This window comes from Trichomycterus rosablanca, chromosome 19 (genome assembly GCF_030014385.1).
Source record: "Trichomycterus rosablanca isolate fTriRos1 chromosome 19, fTriRos1.hap1, whole genome shotgun sequence".
Lineage (NCBI taxonomy): Eukaryota > Metazoa > Chordata > Actinopteri > Siluriformes > Trichomycteridae > Trichomycterus > Trichomycterus rosablanca.
Window position 1 is genome coordinate 22805335 of NC_086006.1, and position 18275 is coordinate 22823609.

General features: G+C 39.0%; 1 protein-coding gene across 1 annotated transcript; it reads right to left on the reverse strand.

The window, feature by feature from the left end:
* Window positions 1-1487: 1487 nt before the first annotated feature.
* On the reverse strand, window positions 1488-16789 carry nr1d4a (nuclear receptor subfamily 1, group D, member 4a). The gene is made up of 8 exons (XM_063015271.1): window positions 16634-16789; window positions 7348-7647; window positions 7148-7236; window positions 6916-7060; window positions 3591-4168; window positions 3288-3473; window positions 2965-3175; window positions 1488-2857 (listed from the first exon to the last, which is right to left on the reverse strand). The coding sequence occupies exons 1-8, from the start codon at window positions 16647-16649 to the stop codon at window positions 2661-2663; spliced, it is 1722 nt and encodes a 573-aa protein (XP_062871341.1). The 5' UTR covers window positions 16650-16789; the 3' UTR covers window positions 1488-2660.
* Between the last annotated feature and the right edge of the window lie 1486 nt (window positions 16790-18275).

The window sequence follows — 18275 nt, forward strand, 5'->3', positions numbered from 1 at the left end:
TACCTTTAAATGCCTGCTCATTGTAAAACGGATCCTTGTGGCACCCCAGACCTTTTAAATGGAAGAAATTATGTTGACCAATAGCATCCATTCCTAGGACATTCCTATTTATCATGATATATACTCCAAAATTATCCAAAGGTTCAAAATAAAGCATATTTATAACCATATTGCTGTGTTTACTTAACTATACAAAATTGGCTTATTATTTACCCCAGCAATCTGGTTTGTTCATTTAACCCTACTAGTGATTCACACCACTGAGTTAGTTTTACTTTAATAACACCTTGTTTTATGTCCTTTCATGTCTGTGTTATTTTGGTCTTATCACTGAAATACCTCTTAATATGTCTTTTTAAACAAACAAATCATTGTAAAGGCATGTATTATGTGTTCTTTTTGCTTCTTACATAATACAAGATCGACAGCCCTTGAGTGGTTGCTGTGATCTGATTCTTCTTTTTATGATGCTGCGTAGTTTTCCAGTAGGAGACAGATCTGGACTGTAGGCCGGCCAGTCAAGTAGATGCACTTATGTCTACAAATCCACTCTGCTGTAGTGCATGCAGAATGAGACTGGCATTTTTAGCCGAAGAATTTTGTGCACAAAATAGACATGTTTTGGATAGAATTATGGATATCTCTCTAAAAACAAATGAATAAATAAAAGATTATTGCAACAGCAGACTGTCTTAAGTGATCATAGTTTTCAGAAACACTCCCAAGCCCATGTAGCTGTATTTATCACAGTAGCATTCTAAATTTAGATTTCCTGAATCACAATTTTATGTACAGTAGATCGTGAAAGAGCTTTTTTGAATTAATTCTGACAATTCTCCTATTAATTTTGGTACAAACTGATAAGCCATGACCCTTCTTTACTGGAAAAGACTATTACCAGTTCACCTACTTATTGTGGAATGTTCCAAATGGTGTAACTTGAATAATATATAAATTTCACAATTTTTAACAAATTGTTAGCTGTTGTATCCTAATGACCAACATTTGATATTGAGTAAATATCCACAACAATATGACACTTTGCAGAAATACTAATACAAGATTTTGTATAACTTAGTTTAAAATTATGCAGGATCTCTCAGTTTTTAAAAAGTATACGTTAAAAAGTATATTTTATATCTTAAATACTAGTCTAAACATGACTTACTTTTATTACTATGATTTCAGTTCCACTTGAGGTTTTTCAATTTCATATTTAAAATATTTTATTTTTGTTATATTTTAAAGATATTAAGTCTTGACTTCATTTCTACTCCCGGGATACACATGCATTTATTTATCATCAGTAACTGCTTCATCCTGATCAAGGTCACGGTGGGTCCCGAATACGTTTCTGCCTTGTGCCCACTGAAACCCTAACCAGGAAAAAGTGGTAATAAAGTGGTAATAAAATAATGAATGAAATTATATCATGAACCAGAAAATACCACACCTGATCAGTATGTAGATAATATATTTATGTTGCTTTTGTGGAAGGAAATAATTTACAAAATATTTACATTATACATGATCAGAAAATGTTGCATTAACAACCAATTTTTCAAGCAGTCAAAATAATCCACATTCTCATATCCTGATAAAACCTCTAAATCTCAGTAAAGGCTGTGTAAGATCTCTGCTGGTGTAATCTGATCTTTCATGATTTCAGCACATCTGGCGACAGTTCTTTTCCACAAACAACCACAACCACAATATTTCTTCAGAAGGCACCAAAACTCCTGCCACCATCAGACATAACTTGCCCAGAATAACTCTGATGTATGTATATTGTTTTGTTAATCCATGTCAGTCCAACATACCTGCATATTATATTTACAGCAAGAAAACTGAAAACATAAGCAGCTACAAAACATGCTTGGTTTAGGGTGGCTGCTGGTTTTGTTTCCCGAGATTAAAGATTAAACAATTCAGCTATTAAAAATATAAAAACAAAATAAAAGTTTCTTTACCCAAGAAATGAACAGATATCATTTTTGTTAAAAGTGTATAACTGTTAAAGAGCTAACTCGAGTGCTTATGCATGAAACTGCTATATGATATTACTCTAACACTAAAAATACATATATGTTGAATAACTGCAGTCTTACGTGACATTATAGATTGTAATATTTATGTTCTGTACATGGTATTTTTCCATTTTACTAACACACAGGCACATACACTTAAATATTCAGTCTTACAAATTCCCTATACTTTATTTCTTTATTCTTATGTGCTGGAAAAAGACATAAGGAATGGCCCAAACAGGACACAATTAGTTTTTGGTCTTGGAAAGTTCCTTGACATAGTACATACATAGTAATGATATGAAAGCCAAGCTTCTTGGAAAAGCATTTTGAGTGATTGGAGTGTGCCAATAGTCTTGAACATTGTGTAAAGAAACACAACTTGGAGAGGTGAGATTTGAAAACCTTGTCAGCTGAGGCAACCATAATTTTAAGTCCAAGTGCTCGTTGTAACACCAAATCAACCAAAGACAAAATTTACAGCAGCTAGTGCAAATTTTAACACATGTGCAATGTTAACACATGATAAAATGCTCCTAAAATGATCAACTGTTCGTCTCTTCTCCTAGGAGAAAAAAACAGAGAAACCGGACTCCTATTGGTTTCTTTGATGTGTTGGTTGATGTTGACTGCTCATGGATCAATGCGAAAGTTAAGCAGCTTGTCCGAGTGCAGGTTGTTGAGGGTGCGTAGGTCAGGCAGACGCAGCAGAAGCTTGGGAAAAAGTGTGCCGTCATCAGGATGACGACGGTAAACCAAGGCTCTCAGCGCCCGGATCAGACTCTCTTGTAGCTGCTCCACAGCTGCTGTGTCTGCCACACCAGTCCGATCTACGAAGAGGTAATGAGCATTACCAGACTTTAAAATAAATAACACATATTCTCCTTCCTGTCAATTTAATTTTAAATAGTGTATTTAGATGATCTCCACTGTTTACCTGCAGAGACCAGCACCACTGCCATGAAAAGTGCTATCTCATCAGATTCCAGGCTAAGGGAGGCCAGCTTCTCAGAGAAGTCAAACATGGCATTAAGAAGTGAGCCCATGCCCAGGGTTTGCAGAGCAGGCAGAGGATAAGTCTGTCCATTCAGGAATGTTACTGTCCGATCCCTTGGGTTAAAGAGTGAGCAGAACCTCACCATCAGCACCTTTTATAAAAAAGAAAAATAAGTTTCTTATGCAAAGATAAAAAATTGCTCACATCTAAATAATTAAAGAATTTAATTGAATGTGAAGTATTTTAAAATTAATCAAGTGTACCTGGAAGGTGCCCGCTTTCAGCAGCATGATCTGATCATGCTGGCAGAGGTCTTGAAAGCCAGGGATTCCCTTAGCAAACTCCACCACCTCTCGCACTGCAGGGGTAAAACACTGAGAGAAAGACTCCCATACCTGCTGGCTTGAGATCCCTGGTGCTGAAACTGGGCATGAATTTAAAGGGCAGGCCTAAAGACACAGATCAATAATAAGATTAATATTTATGATGACATATAAGTTAAGTATTTAAGTACAAGCTCTGTTTACGACACCGTTACTATACTGTTCGATTAAATGATCTCTCACCAGTACTTTGGAGCCCGCTGCCAGCTTCCATGGACATGCTGTCTGTGTCTGGATTTCACCAGCTGCATAGCAGCTTCCATAACTGACATGTGGAGGTGGGCTCAATGAAGACTGATATGTTTTTTCATTGGAAGCAGCAGGGTTTTTATAGTGACCATTGTCTACTGAAGAAACCTGGCATTTCTTGTCATTGGCCATCTGTTGCCTAGGGCAGATGCCAGGTAAAATATAACCCACAGGTGCATTGGAGTGGTATGGTGCAGGAGGGCTAATATTAGGGAAGCTGCTTTTCTGAGAAGTGTTGCTCTGAGAAGAAGTTGGCAGGTTGCTGTTGCTGTTAATACCAGTTGCTCTCTTGTTTAGGTGGTCAGGGGCATTCGGGAAGATGTCTTGATAGGCTTGGGCCATGGAACCAACGGGTTCTTTCTGTTGGATCTCTGCTGGACTGGGTGAAGCCTCATGGGAAGGTGAAGAGACCATGTTTATGCTGGCTGACTCATTGAGGCTGTTCATATAGCTCTGCATTTCATCCAGCAGCCTCTGCTTCTCACGCTTAGGGATGCGGCCAAAACGCACAGCTGAGGGACAGAAAAAAGGAAAACACGTTTATTTTAATGTGAACTATTAGTTTGCTATTCAAGAGTCAGTCTTTCAGATAATGGTCAAGCTTGATCTTGGACTGATTAACACTGATGTTATAAACAGCTTTAATCTAAAGGTGGGTCCAAAGTCTACAAAGAAAACAAAAGTCAAGAGAACACTGCGGCATTGCCAGTTGATTGTAGGGTATTACACACTGATCCACACAATGCAGAATAGCCAAATCATCTACTGGCATACTTTTGGAAGGTGGGAAGAAATCAGGGTACCCAGCACATAAACACCATGTCAAACATACAGACAAGGGTGAAGATCAAACCCAGGTGCCAAGAAACCTGGTAATGTTTAGCACTCACCCTACCTGCTGTGCCACTGTGACATTGGCATACAATACAGAACATGAATTAATGCAAGACTTATTATGGTATAAGCCTTTTTAAAATTTTTTACTTTATCCTTTTCACCAGACTGGTTCAACTGAGATCTAAAACTGTCCAGAGCTTCCCAAGATGGTATATGATTCTACTGCCATTTCTTCACTCTACTCTTAAGAATATTTATAAGCAGTAAAGCTAAAAATAGTACCTAAACCAATGTGTACTGCAGCCCCCTCACTCTCATTTTTTTCTGTCCCTCCTCTCCTTCCCATACTTCATTTTCTCTTGCTCCCTCTTTCGGCCAGTAAGTAGGCTAGTGGGCCAGGCAGAACATGATGACAATGTCATAGTGAGTGGAAAGAAAAATGATAGCCACGAGAACCTGGGCATAAGGGGCTAGAGAGAGAGCAAGGGGCTCTTTAGCAAGAGAGGGCAAGATATTGAAGGAGAATTAAAAAATCTAAACCAGGAGAATATATTGTAGAGAAGTCTACAGCAGGGGAAAGGCAAAAGAACAAGCACAGAACAAATAAGAGGAGAAAAGGGACCAGAGAAAAGAGAATGCTGGTCCCAACGACTAGGAGCAAAAACTGTTCCACTTATCTCAAACCCATGTTTTAGATTGATTTGATTGATAAGAAACTTGTTAGAACCAAAAACTCTAAAACGAATCCAAAAAGAAAGAAGTAGCTTTGAGGCCGGGATCCTTTCCTGCAGATCCTTCCACTATTACCACACTATTATTTCAGTGTCATGTTTCTAGATAGACCGTCTCTTGAAGAATGTTGCAATATGCACTATTGGAAGTATAATAAATAATGTTATACAATGAAATATAAACAAACTGATACTGGAAACAGGTAAGGCATAAGGATAAAGAGCAATAAGAAATGTACTGCTTTGAACATGATATTAAGGGTTGGTTTTGTGAGACAGCACCATACAAACGGAAGCAAAACCATGCCATCATGTCACACTGAACATCTGCTTCTATCATAAAGACAAAATCACACAACGGCCTGTGCTGAAATCAGGGCGTCCACTTTAATGTGGTAAAGAAGCAGTTGCATGAGGTTTTCCTGTTTGTGCAATAGGTAGAGCAAAAGAAAGGGGTTTCTAGGTTGTGGTTCTTGACACCTTCCTGAGTCACTAATGAGGGGGGTCAGGAGGAATGTTTGTCTCCTTCTCCTTGCACCAATTTAGCAATCTTCCCCTGGTGCTTTTGCATATAATCACCCATATTACTTACATGTTCTTAAGTCCTACGCATTCACACAGATCTAATTGTGTGCCATAGCTGGTAGCACCATTGCTGAAAACTAGAGAAAAAACAAAACCATAGCCACTAAGTAGGTCACAGTGTACAAGACTGTCTTGTTTTGTTTTCTGGGCCAAGCTAATATTTCATACTTATCTGCTATTTTATGCCTTTATTTGTCTATATTATGTGTTTTTTTCTTTTGTTAAATTTGCAGGAACAGGAAATGGATGATGCTTTTTTTTCACCATGGGGCAAAAGAGCTATTTTTCTGCAGCTCTTGCTTAATTGTTGCCATGGCAGGCTATTCATTGTGTAAGCTATCATAAGGGCACGTGTGAGGTAGTCAAGTTGCTTGTGTTCCAGTTTCCCAAAATAATTCCTGTATTTGCTGCAGTTTTCCAGATGACGGATAGCCTCGGGGACTGAACAGCTCCAGCCCTCATAAATCATTGTCTCTGAAACGGGTGGAGGGAGCAGAGCTTGAAGAACATGCAGAAAAAAGCCTGGACCAGTAGAGATATTAAGGAGATATATAAATTGCATAAAGCAGAGTAAAACACAGCCCAGGATTTACCACAACTAAAAGAAATGTACTCTCTAAAACGTCTTCTAGGTGCCAAAACCAATGGTTGGGAAAATATAGGTTTAGTAAAAAATTTCTAGTTTTGGTGGGGAAGCAAAGAGTGTGGGTGTCATACAGCTCCAGAGACTTAGGTTTAATTGACTTTTCCGGGTTAGTGTCTGTGTGAATATTAGATTGTTACTCCCACGTCCATGATGGAAGAGAATGTAATGCGATGTGCACTTGTAGCCTAGTGGTTAAGGTACTGGACTAGTTATCAAAAGGTCACTGGTTCAAGCCCCACCACTGCCAGGTTGTCACTGTTGGGCCCTTGAGTTAACAGTTCTATCGCTGAGCATCACACATTAACACTTTAATAACTTACTCATTAACACTTGGGCATTCTGTTTAGTAGAGTTTCTGGAATAGACTTTTGACCCATCACAACCCTGACCAGGATAAAATCCTTTTGTTCCTGTACTGCTTTGGTTCAAGGACAAGGTATTATTATTTATTAAGACTCACCATCACGGGACATGCCTACAGCCAGACATTTCTTGAAGCGGCAGTGCTGGCAGCGGTTGCGATTCATGCGCATGATTAGGCAGTTCTCATTCTTCACGCACATTTTGTAGTTGATATTCTGCTGAATGCTGCGACGGAAGAAACCCTAAAAAGTCAGGAGATATGGTTAGACATGGGGCTACATTTAAGTGAACCTTAGAACCCTGTATTATGAAACGTGTCAGTCTCTTACCTTGCAGCCTTCACATGCATGCACACCATAATGGAAGCCTGAAGCAATATCACCACATACTTTACACAGTAGGACCATGCCTCCTGTTTCTGCATAGAGAATGGGAGGGGTTTTAGAAAAAAAAATTTAGGAGCTGATTTATTAGGCGTATGACTGAACTTGTTATCAGGGTCACACTAATGGTGAAATATAATGCTTACTTGTGAATGTGCCAGTGAAGCCACAGGGCCTCTTTCCTGCGATTGGGTGTGAGTAAGTGTTCTGGTTGGAGGCTGTTGTTGAGTTGTTGTAGGTCTCAGGGAACTGAAAAAACAGTTTAGGAGAGGTGGGAGTCCCCACACTGCCTCGCTGTTTTAGAGCTTCAATTTCAGTAAAGGTGACCTCTTCTGGGGATGAGGGCTGGGAATGAGTAGAAGGTGACTGGGTCTGGTACCCACTGGATGGACTTCCTGGGTTTGGACTAGCACTTCCATTTGAGCCAGCATATAATATAACACCTCCTGGAAAAGAATGTAATATGATGTAAATAGAAAGAATGAAATGCTTCTGTATGCACTGGTTCTGGGAAATATGTAGCTATGCATTGTTTTTTAAAAACTCTTAAAAAAACTGAATATAATTTTTTCAGACAGTGCTATAATAACTAATCTTATAAAAAAATAGGGCAAAACAATATTGAAATATTTAAAAAAAAAACATCTATTGTGTTGTTGCCTCTAGCTTTTTCGCTTAGGAGCTTCCTTTAAGAATGTGAGGTCAGCCACGGCCCCTTTTCAAACATCTGCTATCTTGGAGGAAAGTGCTGACTAAATCATTTTACATGATGTCATAGCCATCTCTAGCCAGAAGTCTAAGTAAGCATAATCAACTCTGCCTAACAATTTATAGACATTTCTATCCACTATTGACCAGAGAAAAAGTACCCAATTACAGAAATCTGTAAAAGTATGTGTAAAATGGGGCCAGATAATCCCCAGTTGTGTTCTAATCAGTCTAATGAAACAACATGGGCTGCAGAAAACACAGAGTGCAAGATTGGAATAGCCTGGACATTACAACAACCCATCGCAGGGCTTCACCCCCAGACATAGTCTTCATGTCTTTGTAGACACCCAGTCAGCTGATAGCACTGATGGTGGATACCAGTGGTGGTGGAATAGCATAATATACTGCTGTTCAACCCAAGTGCACTAAATAGTAATTAATAAATAAATAATTAAATCATGTAGTTTTTTGTTCCACATCAACAGTTAATACAGAGTGAAAAAGATAATATTATATAATCTTTGACAGGCACAGGAGAACGCTTAGTGCACAGCATTGTTGCTCCCAAGCACAGCATACATGTAATAAATATAAATGCAAGGATTATTGAATAGGAACTTAATGTAATATTGCAATTAGTCAATGTTTTAAATATGGTAATTAAACTGCAAAGATTTTTAAAAGTTTGGTTGCACTCATGTATTTGGCCAGTATTTGCAACCTCAATACCTTTTGAAACCGAAGTGCATAATTCCTAATCAAGTAAAACAGTTCCATTGTTGGGTCAGTAAAGACAAGATTAGTTGGGTCCTGGAATCACTGGGTCTATGCAGGAATGCACCATGGACAGTGCACAATTCTATTGCTGAGCATCACACATTAACACTTTAATAACTTACTCATTAACACTTGGGGTTAATTTAAGCTGCCAGTGCAGTTATGAGCAAGATTTTGGAAGGTGGTAAGAAATTATTATTCCTCTATGAGAATTTAGAGGAACTTACAAAGAGAAAGGCAGAAAATGGAAAACACATAGCAGAGACACAAGCAGAAACCTTCAAAAAGCACTGATCACCAGGAGCTGTGCTTATCAATGAGTGTGCACATCTCCAGAAATGTTACATAGTGCAGCTTTAATCATTTGCATGATCTTGTATTTTTGTTTATAACTTTTGGCAGATAGTCAACTTCAGACAAGACATGCTTGCTACATGTTTTGAAAAGTAATGGTGTTGAAGCAAAGAATAAGATTTCATAAAGACAAAAGTCTAAAGACTAAGTCTTTTTTCGAAGATAATATTAAGAATGAACAAATTTCTATTTTTAGATGTTGACAGAAACTCAGTATTTTGCTTGTGGATCTTGCTATTATGTTTAGTAGCCTACTTTTGATACAAATTTATCTCGATGGCTCAGCCTACTTTGCTTTTCTTTCTTGCTCTCTCTTGAGCTGCTGCTTTGCATCCACCAGCATCTCCGGTCATGTGTCGCGGATGAGCTGGATTCGTGCTTGTGTCACGTGGCCGCGCGCTCTTACGCCCCCTGCTAGCGCGAGCCAATAGCGGCTCTTGTGGCAGCGCACCAGCACCGAGGCGCACCTGACCCGCTGCTCACATGCGGCTCTGAAACGCGCGTTCCCGTGCGCAGCCTCGATCACAGGTCGACTCTGTGATGTAGCGTCGGGAGCGCGCCCAAGGACGCGGCGCTGCTTTGCAATGTCACAGTTGCTCTGTTGCAAGGATAGATTGGAGGGGGTGGATGCAGGGGGGAGACAGAATCACATTTGAAGTGAATGTGCTCTGCGGCTTTAGGTGAACCTCTGGAACAGCCTGGGTGACTAGGTCAGATGTAAACGATTAGATACAAAGCTTGTTCCTCCAGCACAGAATCTTATGAAATCTAACAATAGGAAATGGCTGGTAATATGCCTTGTCTTCATATGATCATGCACTGAGATTCAGGATGAAGTTGTGATTATTCATTAATCCAGCCTCCATCATTTTAAATGATCAGGGCTGCAGTGAGAGCAGCATTTCCTTTAAAAAAGTCACCTTGGACAGACACCATACTCTCACCATTTGCTCAATGACGGAGCATGTTTTATGGATGGTGAGAGGAGCTGGTTGGAAAGTCTTCAGTTCAAGAAAACTTAATATACTGTAATTAAATCCTTCAATCTCTTAAATATAAAAGTAGTATAGCAATTGCAAAATAGATGAGCCCTGTATGTGGAAGTAATACTGGAATTCTAGTGTTTTACTATATATTACAATGTGTTATGAAACTTTCACAGTCTGTCTGCCCAGTTATTATACAGTTGAGCTGCCTGCTCAGCCCATACTCATATCATTTTAAAGTAGGCTGTCCTTAAACTGGGCTAAGTAAACAGGAAAAGGTTTGAGGCTGTAAGCCTCACATGGCAAAGAACCTCTGCTATGTGAGCAAAGAGAATATAAACATGTGCACATTTACACTGACTGTTTAACCCCCCTTTTATGAACTGCTCTTTCCTCATGCTGCACATGGTGTTTGTTTAGCTTTTGTGTGTTTATAATCCCTTAGCAGGCACGTGTGGGTGGATTTAGCGTTGGCATAGTGCTGTGCCTGACCTTGCAGATGTGTGACTCCATTTGCTACCTGTGATTAGTCCCACCCAAAAAAACCCCACTTATTTACACACCTTAGCATGCAAGTAAAGCCAGAACAATACACAACATTACTGAGTTATGTATCATCAACATGCATATGATTCCATTCATGAAAACCATTGTCATACCCCTAAAGAATGTTGTGTTTTGGGGCATAATGCTAATTAAAACGACATTTTCATTACCATAGAAGTACCATTACAGTACCATGTTGTCTTAAGACATGCTCTGTAAAGGTGTAGGGCCCAAACACAAGGGTTTTTGTATGTAGAATTCAGCAAACAAAATGCTTTACATTTAAGCAGAGTTTGCAGTAATAAGTGGTTTCCCACTGCCAACATCCAGTGTGAAAAATTAAAATATACCAGCTGAAATGTATAGGTCTGATTTGACTTGAATCTATGTATGTGAACAACAGCACAACTGCTTGACTGTATTGACCTCTAAAAGGGCAGTGCTTTTTGTTTACGATAGCTAACATTTCATACAAGAGACATCTGTGGCCATTTACATTGTTTTGCAAAGTAAAGTAGGCCAACACTGGGGAGTTTTATACAAAACATATCCACCATTGTGGCTTGGTTAGTAATTTATTCTGTTTTGCAGGACTATAAATGCAATTTAATGTTCCAAAATTAACTTGGGGGACTAAATCCGGTCTTATTTTAGCATCATTGTAATGATTGTAAATTGTAATCACTATAAATCCCATCCAAATTAAATTTCTTTTTGCACACGACATTGTGCATACAAAGGCCTAGTGTGACCAGGCTTTACCTGCAATTTAGCACAAGCTACTTCAAATTGGGGTCAGTCAAAACACCTGAGTTAGGAATCAGCAGATCCTAGCAGCTCATCATGAGCTTAGTTTACTCGTGCCAGCAGTAATCTGCCAATGAGTAGAGACAGGAGCAGAAACGTGAGCTTTATACTAGCATTCCACTGCGCCACCCATACCCCCTTGACCATGTCTTGATGTAACTCTGTAAATAAGCCAAAGCTCATTTCACATCTTCATGTTTTACTGTGGGGGCATGTGAGTCATGCTACTGCTGTATTATATTTCTTTTTAGAGTTTTAAACATATCAGGTGTAAAAACTCTGGCTCAGTGGGACACACAGCACGTCGTTCCATCAACATTCAACGTTTTTAAATAAAAATTACCTTAGTAAGTAGGTGAAAGTCACAGTGGGTGCTTTGAATAAAGTCTTTCAGAAGTAATGTAGTTCTAGTAGTTTTAATATCAAAGACATATCAAAAAATATCAAAAGCAGTGAAAAAATAATTTGGAATAATAATAAAATTTATAAAGTTTGCTTGAGGTCATAATTTAGGTAGAATAGGTGGAAAATACATTTGTAGTAAGGGTGTGGGAGAATTTTGTACAAACCATGTAAAACACACACACACTTACACACACTCAGACACAATTAATTGACAACCTTATTAAGACAAATGTTTAAAAAAATGTTTTACTTATATACTGACGGTTTGTATTACTTCCCATAATTACCAATTACCAAATACTACACTGGTACTGGTAAACTTTTAGACTCCCAGTTTATGCAGTTGCCTTGATTTCTGGGAGATGATTAAACGTGACACAATCCATTCTCACAATCCAATACACACACACACACACACACACACACACACACACACAGTTTGTTTGTTTGTTTGTTTATTAGGATTTTAACGTCATGTTTTACACTTTGGTTACATCCATTTTTGGTCAGTCATCATTTCAAGTGGCTGCAGCCATTGACAAATGCAAGAACTGCAAGAAACTCTAAGTCTGGATACATTTATTTCTAAGACAACTTTTAAGAAACAAATTACAGATATCTTAAGAAATGCATGCAGCTGTATGACAAATCGATTCTTCTTTTACACTATTGCTGGGTGATTCGACTATGTGTTATTGTATTGTGATCATCGTTGTTTGTTTTCAATGTCTTATGCAAATTTGTTTGTATGATTGCTCCTCAAGAGGCTTTGCCTTTTGCCAGGCTGCCATTGTAAATAAGAAGCAGTTCTTAATGACTTGCCTGGTTAAATAAAGATTAAATAAAATAAAAATAAAATATACTTAAAACCATATTGTTATTATTATTAATAGTATTAGTATTGTAGATCAAAGCTACTGTTTGATGCAAAAAGTCAAGAGAGAACAAGGCATGTGCTTCTGGGTCTAAATGTGGCATTAGATCAGCTGGCAGGAGACTTACTCTTACAATTCTCCAGTACTGAAAATGACAAACAGATCCGTGTGCTTGCATTATGAAAAACAAGACAAGCTTGAGGCAGGAAAACGTGACGAGGCATTAAACTTCGGTGAAATCGTTGACCTACTGACCAAGACGCCTGTTTTGGTCCCTGCAGCAGAGCTAAAGCATCCAACACAGGAGTGGGAGCAGCGAGAGGAGGGAGTGGCTGCGGGAATCACGCGCCGCACGCGGCTGAGCGAGAGCGTCCACGTGAGGTCGAGCCGAAGCGCGCGATCAGCGTGAGAAGAGCTCGCTCACGTGGGCGGGCTTATGCCCGTTGTGATTAAAGAAAAGTTAAATTAAATCGGGCGGGATGGGGGCTAATGTGCTTTCTCTACTGACCCTGCATTAGCCAGCAGAATTCAACACTCATAGCCACCCCCGAGGAGCTGTATTTATGATACTGGGTGATGCACCATTCTCAGAACTGCAAACAACACCAGCATGATAATGCCATTTTAGTGTGTGTTGTTCTGGTATAGTGTGTAGCAGATGCTGCAGTGTTGTTAGGATTGTAAATACTGTTTAAAAATATTAGCCTCTTTATTAAAAACATGTTAGCACCTGTTAAAGACCAGGCATTTTTGTGCAATGTAATGGGTTGCTAAAACACTGCTGCACCTGATACATTTATACCAGTACAACACACACTACCATGTTTATACCATGTTGGGGTAACTGCAGTGCAGAGAATGGTCTCCCATCCAAATAACGGTTGGTCACTTGGGGTGCTGTGGGGGTCCCTTTTGATTGATAAATGGGGCATGGGGGGGCAAAGTGGACAAAGGAGACTTGACCACAGCCAGTAATTGTTTATCAACAAAGTTCATCTGTTTGCATTATGTAATTTATAAAAATAAACAATGTATGTGGTGCTTGGGTGGCGCAGCACTAAAATTACACTAGCCCACTCCCGCTGGGATCCAGAGTTCCAATCTTTATTGGTGCTATCATCCGGTCAGGCATCTACATAAAGACGTGATTAGCTATGTCTTGGGGGTTGAATGAGACCCTGCGATAGAATGCCGTCCTGTCCTGGGTGTGTTACTGCATTGAGCCCAGTAATTCTGGGAAACCAAATGTTTGCATCACAGGTGCTGTACAGCCTTTAATTAAGACAGTTTTCCCTGGATATCATTTTCAAAAAAAACAATTAATTCACACTTAGTAATCTAGATCAAGGGTTGTGGTGAGTCAAAGCCTATTTCAGAAACACATAGTGGGAATTTACCCTGGACTGGGCACTTGTCCATGGCATGGCATTACACACTCACTTACACCTAGGGGCTATTTAGAGTTAACAATACAATTATGATTATAATGGTAGGTGAAAGAAAAAGAAAAAAAGAAAAACTATAAGAAATCACTGCATTGATCCTGGGTCCCTGTGACTGCTCAGCACCCACACTACCTGCTGAACCACCTATTGATGCAATTCTATGCCATGTGGAAATCTATAAAAGTTGAATCTTGCATACATTCAAAACCTAACCTCTTTGAAAAAAATCTCTATCCAAACGTTTTTGGAAGTAAATACATTCATACACACCGATTCTATTTATAATGTCCCAATTAATTGTGCTATACAAACAAATACAGTTTAAAGGTCAAATCATTTGTGTCTCAGTTACATCTGAGTGGGTGGCAACTTTTCAACTGTCACTGCTCCCAACTGGAATGTGCTGCATGACTCTTAAGCCTACACTGAGCCCACACACACACACACACACACACACACACACACACACACACACACACACACACACACAGTACAATCCATACTGCAAAATATGCAAGTGTTCATTAGTTGATTTGTGCTGTGGTTGTTTACTTATTTTCTGTCCTGCAGGGGTCATAATGTATTGGTTTTCTAAAAAGAAGAAACTAGTCCAAATAAATACATACAGAAACCTCTGTTAATAATAACAACAGTGGGCTCTAAACAGTGGTCCTAAACAGAACCCAAATGGTTACCATAGGCTAACATGAAATGTATGTGAATAATCAAATGTAATCCAAGAACAACAAAACAAAGGTTTTCCATGAAATGAAATCTGCTGTATCAATAGGGAAGTACTTTATCTGTTGAACATATGTTCAATTAATTTAATTACACAGAATAAACGATTAATAAAATCAATAAAATCTTAACTACCATTAAATACATATTCATTAGGTCTATAAGTCTGTAAAGTTTTAACCTTAACTGCATACCAAACGACTTTTGACTTTACATTCACCAGCTCCAATTATAGATACATAGTGAGAATATATTTTTATTTTAGACAGCTTAGATGATGAGCAAAGTTACTCATGCACGCGCACTTGAAGAGGCGCGTGCACTGCTCTCCTCCACGTGAGTTTGTTTTCGTGCTCTGCACAGAAAGCTAAAAGTGCGCAGGCAAACAAGCAGACCTTCAATGTTTCAGACTACTGTGCATCCAAAAGCAACACAAGAGTAAACCTACTGCTGTGCGTGTGTATATCATTATTATCACGTCAATACAAAATGCCTGGTACTGGACATGCTCACAGATCTAACACAAACTTTTTATATTCACCAGCCGCAGTGGTGGTAACATGGTGGAAAGATGTTTACTTTAGCCAGCTCGGATGTTTAGCAAATACAGCCGTGCACGCGCAGCAGCGGAGGCGCGTGCACTGCTGGCTCCACGTGAGTTTGTTTTCATGCTCTGAACAGAAAGTTAAAAGCGCGCGGCCAACCAAGTAGATCCTCAGTGCTTCATACTGCTGGGCACACAAGTCAATGCAAAATAAATGTTTACTGTGAACCTGGTACTAGCAGAGCAACAATGCAGACATAAGAATGAAACTAGGTAGTGCGCGTAGGTTTTAAATAGCATCACTTAACGCATGCCATTTATTGACTTCTGAAGGTTATAAGCGCACAGGAATGTGCAGAAAACTTTGCGGAATAATATGCAAAATCAAAACACTTATGTGTAAAAGACCTACTATCAAGAAGGCAACATTTCTGTGAAAAACAATTGAATAGTAATGACAAATAAAATGTAGTACTTTTTTTGTAGTACCGAGTAGTACCGAGTCTCTTGCTGTCTTTAAAAAACGATTAAAACCCCACCTTTTTACTAAACACTTAGGCTGACTTGTACTTATTTACTAACATTTTGTTCCATTCTTTTCCATTTAAAAAAAAAAGAAAAGAAAAAAAGAAAAAGGCACTTTGGTTCTAACAGGTTTTAGCAGATTTGTGTTCTTTGACTGTTGTTTACCTAAACTTGAGAAATGAAATGTTCACTATAGAAGCACTTCTGTAAGTCGCTCTGGATAAGAGCGTCTGCTAAATGCTGAAAATGTAAATGTAAATGTACTTGTTGTTTTGAGTTTTGTTAGCATTTGTACAGAATAGCAGATACGATCTCATACCAAAATAGTAGAATCTTTCATTCCAGGAGGCGATACAGGGGGTCGAATTCACAATTCGCAATATGGTACATGAGAGGGACAAAAGCTACGAGTTTTGTCATTTATAAAATATAAACACTTCATGTTCCTAAGTGTGATGCCTTTGGGCAAACGTTTTTGCGCGTCTCTGATTGTGCGTCATGTTTTGACATGATTATGTGCAGCACAATCCTAGTGTTAAACATACGTTTGCACAAAAGTCTATACATAGAAATATAATAATATGCAAGGAATAATAAATAGCCTGGTGATAATAATAATAATAATAATAACAACAACAAGTACTAAATCTCCTTAGTATTTGCACTAGTAGTAGTACCAATAGAAGTATAAAAATAGTAGTAGCAGTAGTACTTACCAGGGCTGTTATCCATTTTTAGATATATCCTACTGTTCTTACTGTTCTTTTAAGTCAGTCGCGGATCCTCAATATGTGCACAAAGTCAAAACAGGCGAAAGAGAATGTATATAGGTAAGATGTCATTAACTACCAGTGCATAGAACATACGGTAGTAAAAATAGGTCTAGTGCATATAGGGCATAAGACAAGTGTGCCAGTCCTGCGCTCCCATAGATCTCTGCAATTCGGAGATATCTGGATCCTCCACGTCTAATGTCTGGCATGCACCGTGAAGCCGATAGTAAAATCTAAGTAAATCTGAACTGTCAAATCTCCTCACATAAACGATAACAGAAACCCTTCTGGACCCACATCTGTCCAGTTCTCAGGTGACTGGGAAGTTGCCACTAGATGTTTGAAAGGACCCTGTGTATGTACTATGTGGCTCGTGAAGAGCACGCGCTTACATTTGAGCCTCTGTGCCACGGAGCTGTGTAATAACACGCGCTTATCGAAGTGTGGGCGCGCGCCGGTGAAAGCCGCTGCGTGCATGTGCGCTCTGCATGTGCCATGGAGATAGCTGCCCTACTGACACACATTTTATGCAAAGCAGGCACGGTGACACGAGAGAGGCAAGAGCAAGCACGTGGAGCGAGGGCGGAGCTCACCGTGACCGCCGAGCTGTATTGAAACGGCATTTGCTACTTGCCTGCTCACGCCCCACGCAGTGTCACGGCATGCATACACACTGCACCAACACACCCCTAAGCTACCGAAGCCCAGGGCTGATGCCAGTGCACATACACACAGGAAGAAATGTCATTGTCCATCAGTGGATCGTTCACGTGCCAGAGCTTAAGCCTATATGTACGAGCACGAGATTTGATGGAATGTGTGTGGACTGTAACATTGGGATGCATATTTAATTTTTAATGTTTTACGGCAATAGAAATGTAGTAAGGTTTGAAAATGCAACCTTTACCTTTTCCACATCTACGTAACTAAAGTCAAATGATGCATTCAACCTTCAAGTCCCAAATACGAGGTACAATTTATCCCCTCACAAGGATGAAGCCAGACACCTCTCATGGCCTCTGTAATTAACAGATTAAAACATCATGTTAATAGATTGCTCTAAACTGCAAACTATGAAGCAGAAATACAACCTCTTCTTTTCTTTAAAAGTCGATTTATTTTTATGAAGACCAAAATCCCACAATACACCCTAATGATTTATGAGCACTTGTGACAAAGATTGTTCCTACTCACTGTAACCCCAATAAGACAGTAATTTACATTTCAACACTTTAATGTTTATATGATCAGCTGAGGGTGACCTAGTAAAAGCCCCACTACAGTGACATTTAACATACACGCTGACCTCTGTTATTTCTAATTTAGGTTGTAAATTTGCGTGATAATTTTATTATAACGTCAAAACTACTTCAAACTAACTTTAAAACTTTACTATATTTAACCACAGTGTTAAAAGTGACAGTCACAACAACAGCGCACTCTGGTGGATTTAAACATTAGCATGTCTATTTTAAAAGTTATTGTATGTAACATTTTTCTTTAAAAGTAAGTTTGAGTTGGTCATTTTGTTATGTTATGTTAAAGTTTTATGTTAAAGTTTATGTTAAGTTTTTTTGTTATATTA